Consider the following 15671-nt stretch of genomic DNA (forward strand, 5'->3'; position numbering starts at 1 on the left):
GGTGGTCGACCAGACGCTCCACACGAGTCTGTCTCCGTCTGCTTGCCGAATGCCCACCTCGGGGTCTGACCCCTTTAGCAGACATCACAGCACCTGGTCCATCCTCAGTCTCTCTCTCTCCCCTGCCTTCTGCCCCAAAACCCCGTGCATACAGTGTCTTCAAATACACCAAAAACATAACAACTATCCCAATTGGTTCAATTAGTTTTTCAATTTTTCAATTAGTTGTAGGTATGATACTCCTTCTTGTAGACTCTCAGTGACTTTTAGTTTGTAAGTATTCGCTACAAGTAGGTTAAAAGGTTGGCATAACACTGCGGGCTGAAAGGCCTGTATTGTTCTGTGTTGTAAATGTTCTAAGTAATTCTTGCAATTTGTCATTTTGGTGATTGCAGGCATAACTTCCACACATGCCTGTCATCATTTCCCATGTTTCATTGAAAAGCCCAATCTCAATGTTTTAAATCCCTGTTACAATCTTCATTCTCTTGCTGCTGATTGTATCTGCTCACAGCCACATGCTCAGGCTGACTTGCTTTGTTCATGGTGTCCCTGCCTAACCCTTTCCCTGAGCATATCCTATCGGTTCCTTTTAACACTTCACCATTGCTTTTCACAAGCGATAACATTGTCACATTCCACAACCTACAGGAGGAATTCTGCAGACGCTGGAAATTCAAGCAACACACATCAAAGTTGCTGGTGAATGCAGCAGGCCAGGCAGCATCTCCAGGAAGAGGTACAGTTGACGTTTCGGGCCGAGATATTCCGTCTTATATTCTGTCTGGGTAGCCTCCAACCTGATGGCATGAACATTGACTTCTCTAACTTCCGCTAATGCCCCACCTCCCCCTTGTACCCCATCTGTTATTTATTTATATACACACATTCTTTCTCTCTCTCTCCTTTTTCTCCCTCTGTCCCTCTGACTATACCCCTTGCCCATCCTCTGGGTTTTTCCCCCCCTCCCCCATTTTCCTTCTCCCTGGGCCTCCTGTCCCATGATCCTCTCACATCCCTTTTGCCAATCACCTGTCCAGCTCTTGACTCCATCCCTCCCCCTCCTGTCTTCTCCTATCATTTTGGATCTCCCCCTCCCCCTCCCGCTTTCAAATCTCTTACTAGCTCTTCTTTCAATAAGTCCTGACGAAGGGTCTCGGTCCGAAAAGTCGACTGTACCTCTTCCTAGAGATGCTGCCTGGCCTGCTGCGTTCACCAGCAACTTTGATGTGTGTTCCACAACCTACAGACTCACTTTCGAGGACTCTATAGCTCATGTTCTGTGTACTGTTTGTTTATCTGTTTCTTATTATTAGTTTTTTATATATTTGTACAGTCTGTCTTTTGCACATTGGTTGTTCGTCAGTCTTTATGAATAGTTTTTCACTGATTCTATTTTGTTCTACTATAAATGCCTGTAAGAAAATGAATCTCAGGGTAGTATACGGTGACATAAATTTAAATTTACTTCAAACCAAATAAAACAATGTGTGGATCATATCTGGCTTCAGTGCCAAATAATTTGTGAGGATCAGTTTGCTGATTTCACCGCAAACCTTTCAGAATATTTTATTATAATTTCATTAGTGTGTAGCACCATTTAAACATTTTTTTTAACAGTCAAAGGCACTAAAAAGGTCATGATGTCACACTGATTTCTTTTGATATGTAGGTATCAAATTGCAATTGGCAACCAAACTTTATTCGATGGTAGTAATTAACTTCCTTGCACAACTTGTCTGTTGGCAACTAAATCTATGATTTTATTTATTTAGAGATGTCGCATGGAAAAGTCTTTCTGACCCTTCAAGCCGCACTGACCGTTTTAACCCTAGCCTAGCCTAATCACAAAACATTCCACAAAGACAATTAGCCGATTAACCAGTACTTCTTTGGACTGTGGGAGGAGACCAGAAGAAGTGGAGGAAATCCACACACTCATGGAGAGGCCACACAAACTCCTTACAGAGGACACCAGAACTGAACTCCGAACACTGCTCCAAGCTGTAATCGTGTCACACGGACTGCTGCCCAACTTTAAACAAACAATCAGGCAGAACCTATCTACACCCATGTGAACAATAACTTAAAGCATGAAATGCAATTATTCAAGACAAGTTCAATTAATACAATTTAATTCTGTAGAAAAGTACTATTTGTACAATTTAATATTGGCTTTTTAAATTTACATCTCGTAAAATTTTAAATTGCAATACAGGTTTCCCCCACCATCCGAAGGTAGAATGTTCCTATGAAATGGTTCGTAAGCCGGAATGTCGTAAAATGAAGAAGCAATTACCATTTATTTATATGGGAAAAATTTGTGAGCCTTCACATACCCAAAGATAACCTGCCAAATCATGCCAAATAAGACATAAAACCTAAAATAACAGTAACATATAGTAAAAGCAGGAATGATATGATGAATACACAGCCTGTATAAAGTAGAAATACTTTTCCACAATAATTGCCTGCACTGTTCTCCGTAGCGAAAATCTCACGCAAGCGCTCTTGGCAAAAACCCAGCACAAGCGCTCTCCAGTAACCTTTAAGCTATGAAGCTGCCAGATCATATCAAATAACACGTAAAAATACACAGCCGATATAAAGTAGAAATAACGTATGTACAGTATAGTATCACTTACGGGAATCCGGAAGACAGCGCCGAGCACATTGATGATGGTGTGTTAGGCTGAGTCATCAGAGGTTGGGGTGGTGCAGTGGCCCCCACCCTCCGGGCAGCGAACCGATACTGATCCGCGAAGCATGCAGGGGTACAGCAGTGCCCGGGACGCACCCAACACATCTTTTAGAAAAAAGCCAAAATAAACAAGCTAATTAATTAGGTGCCTCCCGGCACGTAAATGTCGGCCCAGATCAGAGGCGGCTCAATTGGCTATTGCCTCTGACATGGGCGGACATTTACGTGCCGGGTGGCCTCTGGTCCTCTGCTATTAACCATTGCCAGTCTGGGGGAAGAAAGGTGCTGGCCATCCACTCTATCCATGGCTTTTATAATCTTGTACACAATATGCATATGTTCTTGGAGTCCCATCGGGTTTTGAAAACTGCTTTCAACATTTTATGGCATAACTTTAAGAAAGTATTTTTGAACTTGTTTTCTATGTTACCTTAACAGGAATCAGAACATTATAATTCAAATTGTGAAACAACTTGGAGGCTTTCTGTTCTCAGACAGTGTATGTGAAACAACAACTCACGTCATAGCAGGACATCCACGACGCACATTGAATGTTTTGTTTGGAATAGCCCGAGGCTGCTGGATCTTGTCCTTTGACTGGGTAGGTCAATGTTACAGAATAACCATTTGTGAAGTTCCATCCATACAGAAAGGACAAAATAAATAAGGAAAAGCAATTCTAAATTGGTATCCATGTTGCTTTAATTTTTGTCAGTTGATGCAAAGGTCATCATGATGATGTTTCAGTTTCCACTGGGAGTTCAGACTTGTAGTGTGTACTTTCTCAACACAGACTTAGTTCATGATGTAAATGTTATCATAATATATCAATGCACATCTCTGGCATTCACCAATAAAAATGGTTTTGATATTCGACCTAACAATATCCACCTTTGACGAAAAAATCTGCAGGTGCTGGAAATCCAAGCAACACACACAAAATGCTGGAGGAACTCAGCAGGCCAGGCAGCATCTGTGGAAATGAGTAAGCTGTCGATGTTTCAGGCTGTGGTGGTGGATGGGGTTAAGTTCCCACCAGCAATTAAATGCTCCCAATGGTATGTGTCTCAAATAGCCTCTTGACAACCATGTCCAGCTCCTGGCCTTCATGTCTGGCTTCGGTACTAAGCCCAATTGAACAGTTTCTACAAACAGGAGAAAGGGGCAAAGGCAGGTTACTGGCAACTTTAAATCAATTGCTCTGAGCAGAAGGGCCTTATCAGCTCTAGCTGGCAGCTCATCTAGGAGAAGGAAAACTCTGACCTCGAACCTCCGCTGCCTTGCAGTTATACCCACTCATGGGGAAGGCTTTGGGAGTAAACCTCGAGGAAAAATCTTCAGCTGGAGTCCCTGTACCTGACTGGAAGCTGGAGAAGAGTTTATTTGTCATATAAACTGGGAAAGCACCAGATCCATTTTTCTGAGGCACTCCTACATCGAGTTCAATGCTGATGGGCAACTCATGGGACAGTGCTGGTGGCAAACTGTATCGGTCTCTATGTGCAGAGAGTGAGCCAGCTGTATGGGCAACAGCTTGCTCTCGATATCACATTGACTTGCTGACTGGCTTGCATATTAACTGATAGTGCAAAACACCAACTACATTGACAGCTAGGGCACAACACCCATAGTTGATCCTGGCCAATGGAGGGGCCCCCTCCGCTCCCCAATATCCACCTTTTTTATTAGTTCTCTTTTCCCAAACTATCAGTTCCCTGACGAAGGGTCTCGGCCTGAAACATCGACTGCACCTCTTCCTACAGATGCTGCCTGTCCTGCTGCGTTCACCAGCAACTTTGATGTGTGTTGCTATCAGTTCCCTCCCACGTTTTTCAATTCAGTCATTTGGAGTCCTGATGAAGGGTCCAGGCCTGAAATGTCGACTGTTTATTCCTCTCCATAGATGCTGCCTGACCTGAGTTCCTCCAGCATTTTGTGTGTGTTGCCTTGAAATTCCTGTACTCCTTTGATCTCCTCTGAGCTACTGAATAATAAAGCAAAGTACCTTAGTCTGAAGAGGGAGAAATGTCTGGAAATACTAAAGCTTGTGTGTGGAGTGGAGTTGATACATTTCAGGACATTAGTCTTTCAAGGGAGCCATTCAAAGTCTTGCTTCATTCATCTTTTTAATGATATAATAGTGAAGAAAAATCAACAACTTAAAATGTTAAGTATTCTTCAAAATGCCTCCTTTCCAACATTTTTATTGTTATATTGCCAAGAGATTTTGTTAAATTATTTTGGTATTGTCTTACAATTCAAACATTGATGCCTCCTATTCCTCTGTTGCATGATATGGATTCCAATTTATTCTTTTAATTAACAATACTATTCAGCCCATTGGACCCATGTATTTTATTAGGTTTTACTAATTGTTCCATTATCTGTGAATGATTAATTGTGTTTCTGAGATGTCCCACTTGCAATTCCCATCTGGATGATTCCTTTGGATAATTGGATGTTCCTTACTGATCCATTTGTAAGCTGTTACCCCTAGAACACCTACTGAAACATAGAAGTTCGAATATTAAATAACGTATTTAATTTTTAATTACCCGTCAGCGGTAAAAATGAAGAGAATTAATCTGCAATGGATAGCTTTTGTCTATTGCAACACTGTTATTCAAAAGTAATTATCATCTGTTTGGGACTCTTGAGATCATGAAAGGTGTTAAGAAGTGTAAATCTTTGCAATCAGTCATAGCGTCATACCACACAATTTCAGGCATTTCCCTGCCACCCTTGTACCTTTCTACATTAATCCTATTTATCTGCACCTTCCAATCACCCCACTCTCCCTGCTGCTCACTATAGCTGATTACTAAAACACATACCTTAGTTAGTTTCCCCTTTGCTCTGTCCATCTTTGCCCCGGATCACCCCACATTGTCCCCTAAGCCAACACTGGAGCTCAATCCTGCTCTCTCACTTCCAGGTCCATTGGAGCTGCATTCTGGCATTTCCCTTTCAGGTTCACTGGAACTGCACCTTGCCATCCCCTTTTCAAATTTGCTAGAACAGTCGGGTTTGCCATATCCACTTGGGGTCCGCTTGCTGCTCCTGTGCTTCTCCCAACTGCTGGATCCCTGTGCCCTAAGTGGTTTCCTTTAAGGTCCTGGGGCCCCACTACCTTTAAGATGGGAGATGGAAGTGTATGAAGACTGTAGTTCCAGCTTTCACCTAGTCCTTGCCCCATGCACCCTTCTCTCTTTACACTGGTTACCTTCCCTCTGCACTCCCTGCTGATCCGGGTCTTGACCCAAAATATTAACCATTCCTCTGCCTCTACAGATGCTGCCTGACCTAGAGTTCCTCCAGCAGTTTATGATTTTTTTTTGCTCCACATATACTCAGATTGGGGGGCGGGGGATGTTCATGTTTCAGGTTGATAATCTTTCTCGTTTCCAGCAGCATCAGCATTCTTTTGCTTTTAGAGAACAAAGTTGTTGTTCAAATTGTAGCACTCTATCAGAACATCATTTAGAGTTATAGAGCTTTACAGCATATAAACAGGCTCTTTGGCCCATCTTCCATGAACTACTGTTCTGCCTAATCCTTGTAAACTCCATACCCTGTCCCACTGTCCCACTGTCCCATCCATGTACCTATCCAAACTTCTCTTAAGAGTTGAAATCAAACCCACAGTCACCACTTCCGCTGGCAGTTGGTTCTGCACTCTTACCACTGAGTGAAGAAGTTCCCCTCAGGTTCCCCTTAAATATTTCACCCTTAACCCATGACCTCTAGTTCTAATTTCACCCAACCTCAGTGGATGAAAAACCTGCTTGCATTGACTCTATCTATACCCCTCATAAGTTTGTATACTTGCAAAGTTCCTGTTATACTCCAGAGAAGAAAGTCCTAAACTGTTCAACTATTGCCTGTAACTCAGATCAAGTCCTGGCAACATCCTTGTAAATTTTCTCTACTCTTTCAATCCTATTGATATCAGTCCTGTCGGTAGGTGACCAGAACTGGATGCAATACTCCAAGTTGGTCCTCACCAACATCTTAGTAAACCTCAACATAATATCCCAGCTTGAAACTTTAATTTATGAAAGCCAATGTGCCAAATACTCTCTTTATGACCCAATCTACTCGTGACACTATTTGCAAGGAATTATGGGTGTGATTTCCCAGATCCCTCTGAACGACTGATTAATACAACAATTAGTCCTATTCGCAATAACTAACATTGTGACAATGTTTTCCTCTGGTGTTTTGCAGATTCTTTTGTCGTTGGAGAATGGATGTTGGGCTCCTGAAGAACCATTTGAACTATCAGCCCAGTTTCCTGCGGCTACTGTAAGTCAGTTATTTTTGTTTACGGCTCTTTATGCAGTTTCAGCACTAATTGTGGGAGATTAGCAGAGTTTAATGACTGTGATGAAATAAGCAATCTCTCAAGCAATTGTTTGCAGATGGCTGAAAATGGCCTTCACTCCATGCTTTTATCAAAGGCAGCTTTTCTTATTGGAATTATTTGTGTGTTTAAATCTTTTGTGATGATTATTGTCTACAATTAACTGCAACATTATCATTTACCTTCAGTTCAGCATTCCAGTTGAGTAATAGTGCAGTAACTTGTTTGTATCGACTTGATATGTTTTTTGTTTGTGTGGATGTGGAAGTGACTTCTTTAAATGAAGAAATGGTAACGCTGAAGATGTAAGAAGCAGTGCTGATGTTCTTTCTCGTGGACAGAAACACGAGAAACTCTGCAGATGCTGGAAGTCACAAGCACACACACACATAATGCTAGAGGAACTCAGCAGGCCAGACAGCATCTATGGAAAAGAGTAAACAGTCGACCTTTCAGGCCAAGACCCTTGATACTACCTGGTCTGCTGAGTTCCTCCAGCATTTTGTGTATGTTGCTTGAATTTCCAGCATCTGCAGATCTTCTCTCCATTGTGACAGTGTCATGTCTAACAGCCACTCGTGTACATGACTGATTCTGTTCGGCAACAGTCTCCTGTCCCAATCAAGCGGCATAGTGTCCTAAATAAACAAAGGAAATTCCAAATCTTTTCTCAATTAGTTTTTGTTCTATAAGAGTAGTTCCAAATAAATAGTGCTTAGATTAACCATTACCATATAACCATGTAACAATTACAGCACGGAAACAGGCCATCTCAGCCCTTCTAGTCCATGCCGAACTCTTACTCTCACCTAGTCCCACCGACCTGCACTCAGCCCATAACCCTCCATTCCTTTCCTGTCCATGTAGCTATCCAGTTTAACTTTAAACGACAACATCAAACCTGCCTCAACCACTTCTGCTGGAAGTTCGTTCCACACAGCTACCACTCTCTGAGTAACGAAGTTCCCCCTCTTGTTACCCCTAAACTTTTGCCCTTTAACTCTCAACTCATGTCTTCTTGTTTGAATCTCCCCCACTCTCAATGGAAAAAGCCTATCCACGTCAACTCTATCAATCCGCTTCATAATTTTAAATACCTCTATCAAGTCCCCCCTCAACCTTCTACGCTCCAAAGAATAAATACCCAACTTGTTCAACCTTTCTCTGTAACTTAGGTGATGAAACCCAGGTAACTTTCTAGTAAATCTTCTCTGTACTCTCTCTATTTTGTTGACTTAGCCCAAATAAATCAGGATCCACTGTATAATCCATCTTGTACTTGGTTGGGCTAAGGAGAGTTCTTCAATTGTTCAAAATATACATGCAGCAAGGAAGCTTGCACTGGGGAACATTACCCAAGAGATTCTCTTTTCAGACGATCATCTCTTAAATTCTTCTGTTTATATTTCACCATAGTAGAAAATCCTATCATTAATTTGGTTTCTCTTGTTGGTAGCAAATATCCTTGTTGCCTTTGGAATAAGAAAGTACGGCTGTCCATTATTATTAGCTTTTGTCTAAGCACTGTCTTATATAGTAGCATAGTGGTTAGCACAATGGTATTACAGCTAGTGGCATCCGAGTTCAGAGTTCAATCCCAGCATCTCCTATAAATGATTTGTATATCCTTCCCATGGAATGCATGGGTTTTCTCCTAGCAATCCTGGAGAAAATCTTCCCACAGTGCAAAGACGTGCCAGTCAGTAAGTTCATTGGTCATTGCAAATTGTCACCTCATTAGGTTAGAGCTAAATCAAGGGTTGCTGGGTAGCATGGCTCAAAGGGCCGGAAGGCCTATTCAGCACTGTACCGTTAAATAATTAAATAAAATAAGTATACTACAGTAGTTCCATGAGTGTGCACCATGGCAGTTTGAGTAAATCAATTCACCACCTCTTGATGTTCTGTGGTATTACCAATGGAAAGATCCCTGCCTTTGCCACCCTGGAGTTCACCATTGACAGGTGTCAACTGGATGAACCACATTAATATTGGGGCAGTTCCACCTGTGCTGGGAAATCTGTCTGCTGTTCCCATAACTCACTGTGTCTGGCTTAGGGACAACAAATCATTTGTTGGAGGAACAACTGCCAGAGAGGAAGATAACTGCAATGCATCATTTTTGAGTTCAGTTAAGTTAAATGTGTTTTTAATAGTGTGTAATTTTTAATTGTTTATTGTGTCAGAGACACAATGTTTATTAGTGAAACTTGGCTACAGGAGGAGCAGGACTGGCAGCTTAATATTCCAGGGTTCCGATGTTTCAGATGTGATCGAGGCAGAGGAATGAAAGGTGGGGGAGTAGCATTGCTTGTTAGGGAAAATATTACAGCAGTGCTCAGGCAGGACAGATTAGAGGGCTTGTCTACTGAGTCCTTATGGATGGAGCTGAGAAACAGGAAAGGTATGGCCACATTAGTGGGATTGTATTACAGACCACCCAATAGTCAACGAGACTTGGAAGAGCAAATCTGCAGAGAGATAGCAGGCAACTGCAGGAAACATAAATTTGTGGTGGTAGGGGATTTTAATTTTCCATACATTGATTGGGACTCCCATACTGTTAGGGGTCCAGATGGTTTAGAGTTTGTAAAATGTGTTCAGGAAAGTTTTCTAAATCAATATATAGAGGGACCAACTGGAGGGGATGCAATATTGGATCTCCTGTTAGGAAACAAATTAGGGCAAGTGACAGAAGTCTGTGTAGGGGAGCACTTTGGTTCCAGTGATCATAACACCATTAGTTTCAATTTGATCATGGACAAGGATAGATCTGGTCCTAGGGTTGAGGTTCTGAACTGGAAGAAGGCCAAATTTGAAGAAATGAGAAAGGATCTAAAAAGCGTGGATTGGGACAGGTTGTTCTCTGGCAAAGATGTGATTGGTAGGTGGGAAGCCTTCAAAGGGGAAATTTTGAGAGTGCAGAGTTTGTATGGTCCTGTCAGGATTAAAGGCAAATTGAATAGGAATAAGGAACCTTGGTTCTCAAGGGATATTGCAACTCTGCTAAAGAAGAAGAGGGAGTTGTATGAAATGTATAGGAAACGGGGTAAATCAGGTGCTTGAGGAGTATAAGAAGTGCAAGAAAATACTTAAGAAAGAAATCAGGAGGGCTAAAAGAAGACATGAGGTTGCCTTGGCAGTCAAAGTGAAGGATAATCCAAAGAGCTTTTACAAGTATATTAAGAGCAGAAGGATTGTAAGGGATAAAATTGGACCTCTTGAAGATCAGAGTGGTCGGCTTTGTGCGGAACCAAAGGAAATGGGGGAGATCTTAAATAGGTTTTTTGCGTCTGTATTTACTAAGGAAGCTGGCATGAAGTCTATGGAATTGAGGGAATCAAGTAGTGAGACCATGGAAACTGTACAGATTGAAAAGGAGGAGGTGCTTGCTGTCTTGAGGAAAATTAAAGTGGATAAATCCCCGGGACCTGACAGAGTGTTCCCTCGGACCTTGAAGGAGACTAGTGTTGAAATTGCGGGGGCCCTGGCAGAAATATTTAAAATGTCGCTGTCTACGGGTGAAGTGCCGGAGGATTGGAGAGTGGCTCATGTTGTTCCGTTGTTTAAAAAAGGATCGAAAAGTAATCCGGGAAATTATAGGCTGGTGAGTTTAACGTCAGTAGTAGGTAAGTTATTGGAGGGAGTACTAAGAGACAGAATCTACAAGCGTTTGGATAGACAGGGGCTTATTAGGGAGAGTAAACATGGCTTTGTGTGTGGTAGGTCATGTTTGACCAATCTGTTGGAGTTTTTCGAGGAGATTACCAGGAAAGTGGATGAAGGGAAGGCAGTGGATATTGTCTACCTGGACTTCAGTAAGGCCTTTGACAAGGTCCCACATGGGAGGTTAGTTAGGAAAATTCAGTCACTAGGTATACATGGAGAGGTGGTAAATTGGATTAGACATTGGCTCGATGGAAGAAGCCAGAGAGTGGTGGTAGAGAATTGCTTCTCTGATTGGAGGCCTGCAACTAGTGGTGTGCCACATGGATCAGTGCTGGGTCCATTGTTATTTGTCATCTATATCAATGATCTGGATGATAATGTGGTAAATTGGATCAGCAAGTGTGCTGATGATACAAAGATTGGAGGTGTAGTAGACAGTGAGGAAGGTTTCCAGAGCCTGCAGAGGGACTTGGACCAGCTGGAAAACTGGGCTGAAAAATGGCAGATGGAGTTTAATACTGACAAGTGTGAGATATTGCACGTTGGAAGGACAAACCAAGGTAGAACATACAGGGTTAATGGTAAGGCACTGAGGAGTGCAGTAGAACAGAGGGATCTGGGAATACAGATACAAAATTCCCTAAAAGTGTCGTCACAGGTAGATAGGGTCATAAAGAGAGCTTTTGGTACATTGGCCTTTATTAATCGAAGTATTGAGTATAAGAGCTGGAATGTTATGATGAGGTTGTATAAGGCATTGGTGAGGCTGAATCTGGAGTATTGTGTTCAGTTTTAGTCACCAAATTACAGGAAGGATATAAATAAGGTTGAAAGAGTGCAGAGAAGGTTTACAAGGATGTTGCCAGGACTTGAGAAACTCAGTTACAGAGAAAGGTTGAATAGGTTAGGACTTTATTCCCTGGAGCGTAGAAGAATGAGTGGAGATTTGATAGAGGTATATAAAATTATGATGGGTATAGATAGAGTGAATGCAAGCAGACTTTTTCCACTGAGGCAAGGGGAGAAAAAAACCAGAGGACATGGGTTAAGGGTGAGGGGGAAAAGTTTAAAGGGAACATTAGGGGGGGGCTTCTTCACACAGAGAGTGGTGGGAGTATGGAATGAGCTGCCAGATGAGGTGGTAAATGCGAGTTCTTTTTTAACATTTAAGAATAAATTGGACAGATACATGGATGGGAGGTGTATGGAGGGATATGGTCCGTGTGCAGGTCAGTGGGACTAGGCAGAAAATGGTTCGGCACAGCCAAGAAGGGCCAAAGGGCCTGTTTCTGTGCTGTAGTTTCTATGGTTCTAATTAAAAAAGACATTGATAAGCAGACTTGGCAAATGGAGACCATGCTGGCTGCCAAAGCCCAATTCTGTGAATCTGAATCAGGTATATTATCGCTGACATGCGTTGTGAAATTTATTGTTTTGCGGTAGCATTCCAGTGCAATACTATAAATTACAACAAGAAATATAAATAAATACTGCTGTGCAAAATGAGCAAAATACTGAAATAGTATTCGTGGCTTCATGGACCATTCAGAAATTCAGAAATGAAGCTGATCCTAAAATGCTGAATGTGGGTCTTGCACCTCCTGTACCTCCTCACTGATGGTAGTAATGAGAAAGATAGTAAGGTGTCCTTAATGATGGATGCCACCTTCTTGAGAAGATGTCATGTGATGAAGCTAGTGCCAATCATCGAGCTAGTCTTATTCTGGTTGCCTACAGTTGGAGGGTGCTTTCTGAAGTAAGTATGTGCTGAGAGACCTGCTTCAAGTAGGAGTGGACGGCAGAGAGACACTTGGTGAAAGTAACTAGATACCAGAGATCATATTGTTTTATTTTATGGAACATGTGACCATGTGAACATGGGCCAGAACTTTTCAGTCCCGAAGTATCAACTGCTTATTCCTTTCCATAGATGCTGCTTGACTTTCTGAGTTCCTTGAGCATTTTGTGCGTTACCCCAGGTTTCCAATAACTGCAGAATTTATATATGCACGACTGTGTTATGACTGAGGTTCAGAATGGCTTTTCAGAATATAAACGTTTCGGAAAGTTTATATGCATGCAGCTAAGTACCACGCAAGAAAGCTAATCCAGTGGAAATCCTCATGACCTGTTTGTTTCACCAAGTTTTGTGTTCGCCAAGGCACCAAGGAATTAATTCACCTCACAGCAATTCCTCCAACGATCATCTTCATTTAGTTGTCATAGTGTGTGTGTGTGTGTGTGTGAGAGAGAGAGAGAGAGAGAGATATTCCTGCAGTGTAAGTTTGTGTGTGTGAGAGAGAGAGAGAGAGATTGATTGAGATTCCTGCAGTGTGTGCATGTGTGTGTATATGAGATACCTGCAGTGTGTGTATGAGATAACATTGAAGTTTACAGGTGAACCCTGAGTTATCAGGCATAGGAGGTTACAGGTCAAGTACTGGTAAATGGTGTGAGTTAGAGACAAGTGCTTGTCATGAGTGCATTGATCTGAAGGGTCTGTAATGTGCTGTGTGATTCTGGAAACTATGCATCATGACTTTTTGGTGAAGTACTGTCATTAGAATAGCTGCATTAAATACTTAATAAGAACTTAATAATAGTCAGGTTCAATTCCACCACTGTCTGTAAGAAGTTTATTTTACTTAGAGATACAGCACGGTAATAAACCATTCCAGTTCAACAAGTCGGCACCGCCCAATATGACCAATTAACTTACTAAGTCGTATGTCTTTGGAATGTGGGAGGACACCGGAGCACCCAGGGGAAACCCACAAGGTCACGGGGAGGATGTACATACTCCTTGCAGACAGTGGCAGGAATTGAATCCAGGTCACCGACATGACAATAGCACTACACTAACCACTAAACTACCGTGCTGCCCGAAGTAAATTTCTGTGTTCTCCCCATGGCGGTGATTTTTCTGTCCAGTCCACCAATCTCTATCTTCTCTCCAGCACAGTATCAGTTTGTTTTCTTTACTCCTGATGAAGGGTCTTAGACATGGTTTGTCTTTCCACAGGTACTGCCACACCAGAAATACTGCCTTATCTGAGCTGCTATTGCCTTTATTAGCTTGAACTAGTTTTGCTATTCTCCCATGACCTCTTCATTAACAAGGCATTTTCACCCACAGAACTGCCGCTCACTGGACGTTTTTTTGTTTTTCACACCATTCTCTGTAGACTCTGGAAACTGTTGTATGTGAAGATCCTAGGAGATCAGCAGTTTCTGAGATATTCAAATCACCGCACCTGGCACCAATAATCATTCTGTGGTCAGATGCATTTCGATCACATTTCTTCCCTGTTCTGAAGTTTGGTCTGAACAACAACTGAAGCTCTTGACCATCTCGGCATCTTTTTCTGCACTGAGTTGCTGCCACATGATTGGATGATTAGATATTTGCATTAATGAGCAGTTATACAGGTGGCCATTGATTGTATCTCTTCTCTTGTAGCTTAGTAATAAGACTATTTCTTTAACCTATGAAGCCTCCTCCAATTAAATATAAGGTATAAATACTGTTTTAGAAGCATTACACTGTCATTTTAACTGATTAATCCAAAGACGCAAGACTTTTTTTTCCTTTGAGACTAAATTGTAACGGTAAATTTAAATCTTATGAGCAAAAACTGTGTTCACCAAAATGGGTAATCTGCTATTCACACGAGTGCTAATTATGCCATAAGTTGTGCAGAATATTATAATCAATTTTACAATGGCATTTTACATGGTATGTTTAAGTAAATTTGGATGTCCTTTGATACCATATGACCTGCAAGGAAAACTTGTTCCAAAACCAGAAAAGGCTTATTAATGTTATTTTGAAATAAATGAAGTTTTAAAATCAAACATTCTTTTAAATAATAATGGTTTTTATAGTTCCAGTTATTTTGACTTTTATATTAGTTTGCAGAAGAACAAATTGTCTTGAAATCAGTTTCAAAGGGGACTGCTTTGTATTTAATACTTATAAACCAGCTGTGATGTTTGAACACATTTTCTGGGAAGTTTGAGAGACAAAAAAAAACCTTCTTTTCCAAGGATTCAGCTACATTGGACTTTTTATTATTCCCAGTGTTCAGTTGAATTCAAGAAGCTGCCTCTTAAAACAGAATTAGCTACAAAACTAGATGGAATGCAATTTACAAGCAGTTTGTTCACATCCGTTCATTAGTTCTGGACGTCTTCACTTCCAAACAGTAAGTTAAAACATTAATGCATTGTGCACATATTAATCAACATTTTAAACATGCTTGTAATTGTGATACGAGCTTTAAAGAACAGTCTTTATACATAATTTGGTCTGACAATAAACAATCTCCATAGAAATTAATAATTAGAAGTTAGCAGGTCTGATCATCATAGTCGTAGCCTTCAGGGAATACCCTGAACCTTTCCAGTAGTACCATTTGATTCCATTGAATCTGTTTGTATTCTGCCCTGCTGAGTAGTATAATCCATTCAGGTTGGATGGGCCGCAAGCGTCAAACCACCACCCTGCAAGATAAAGAGTGACATGCATCAGGTTAGATAGATGGTTGGGGATGCAGCTGTGTGCAACTCAAATTAAATCTGGCCTGTTCATTTACAAATGAAATAGTGAATTTTTAAGATGCTATATTATACAAATCAATTTAATAAATACACTTTCAAGAAGGTTGAAAGAATACAGCAAAAATTTACAAGGATGTTGTCAGAACTTGCAGACTTGAGTTATAAGGAAAGATTGAACATGTTAGGACTTTATTCCCTGGAGTGCAAGAGCATGAGGGGAGATTTGATAGAGGTATGCAAAATTATGTGGATTATAGATAGGGTAAATACAAGCAAACTCTTTCCACCGAGGATTGGGAGAGACTAGAACTAAAAGACATGAGTTAAGGGTGAAAGTGGAAATGTTTAAGGGAAGCATGAGGGGGAACTTCAGTGAGA

At 41.3% G+C, this 15671-nt stretch overlaps 2 protein-coding genes and 1 long non-coding RNA gene across 5 annotated transcripts in view; 1 reads left to right on the plus strand and 2 right to left on the minus strand.

Moving 5' to 3' along the window:
* The window catches only part of LOC140193938 (uncharacterized), a 36951-nt gene extending 33974 nt beyond the window's left edge, over nucleotides 1-2977 (minus strand). For both annotated transcript variants that reach the window (XR_011885003.1, XR_011885002.1), the window contains exon 1: nucleotides 2646-2977. This is a non-coding gene — a long non-coding RNA (uncharacterized lncRNA). The remainder of the gene's footprint in view (nucleotides 1-2645) is intronic.
* mcph1 (microcephalin 1) overlaps nucleotides 1-15671 on the plus strand; it is a 286557-nt gene that overhangs the window by 80209 nt on the left and 190677 nt on the right. The window contains exons 12-13 of the mRNA XM_072251122.1: nucleotides 3140-3302; nucleotides 6929-7006. Of these exons, the coding sequence (XP_072107223.1) occupies nucleotides 3140-3302; nucleotides 6929-7006 (241 nt within the window). The remainder of the gene's footprint in view (nucleotides 1-3139; nucleotides 3303-6928; nucleotides 7007-15671) is intronic.
* The window catches only part of angpt2a (angiopoietin 2a), a 96682-nt gene continuing 94377 nt past the window's right edge, over nucleotides 13367-15671 (minus strand). For both annotated transcript variants that reach the window (XM_072251123.1, XM_072251124.1), the window contains exon 9: nucleotides 13367-15236. In XM_072251123.1, coding sequence (XP_072107224.1) covers nucleotides 15076-15236 — 161 coding nt within the window. In that variant the 3' untranslated portion in view covers nucleotides 13367-15075. The remainder of the gene's footprint in view (nucleotides 15237-15671) is intronic.

Source organism: Mobula birostris, chromosome 2 (assembly GCF_030028105.1).
Source record: "Mobula birostris isolate sMobBir1 chromosome 2, sMobBir1.hap1, whole genome shotgun sequence".
NCBI lineage: Eukaryota > Metazoa > Chordata > Chondrichthyes > Myliobatiformes > Myliobatidae > Mobula > Mobula birostris.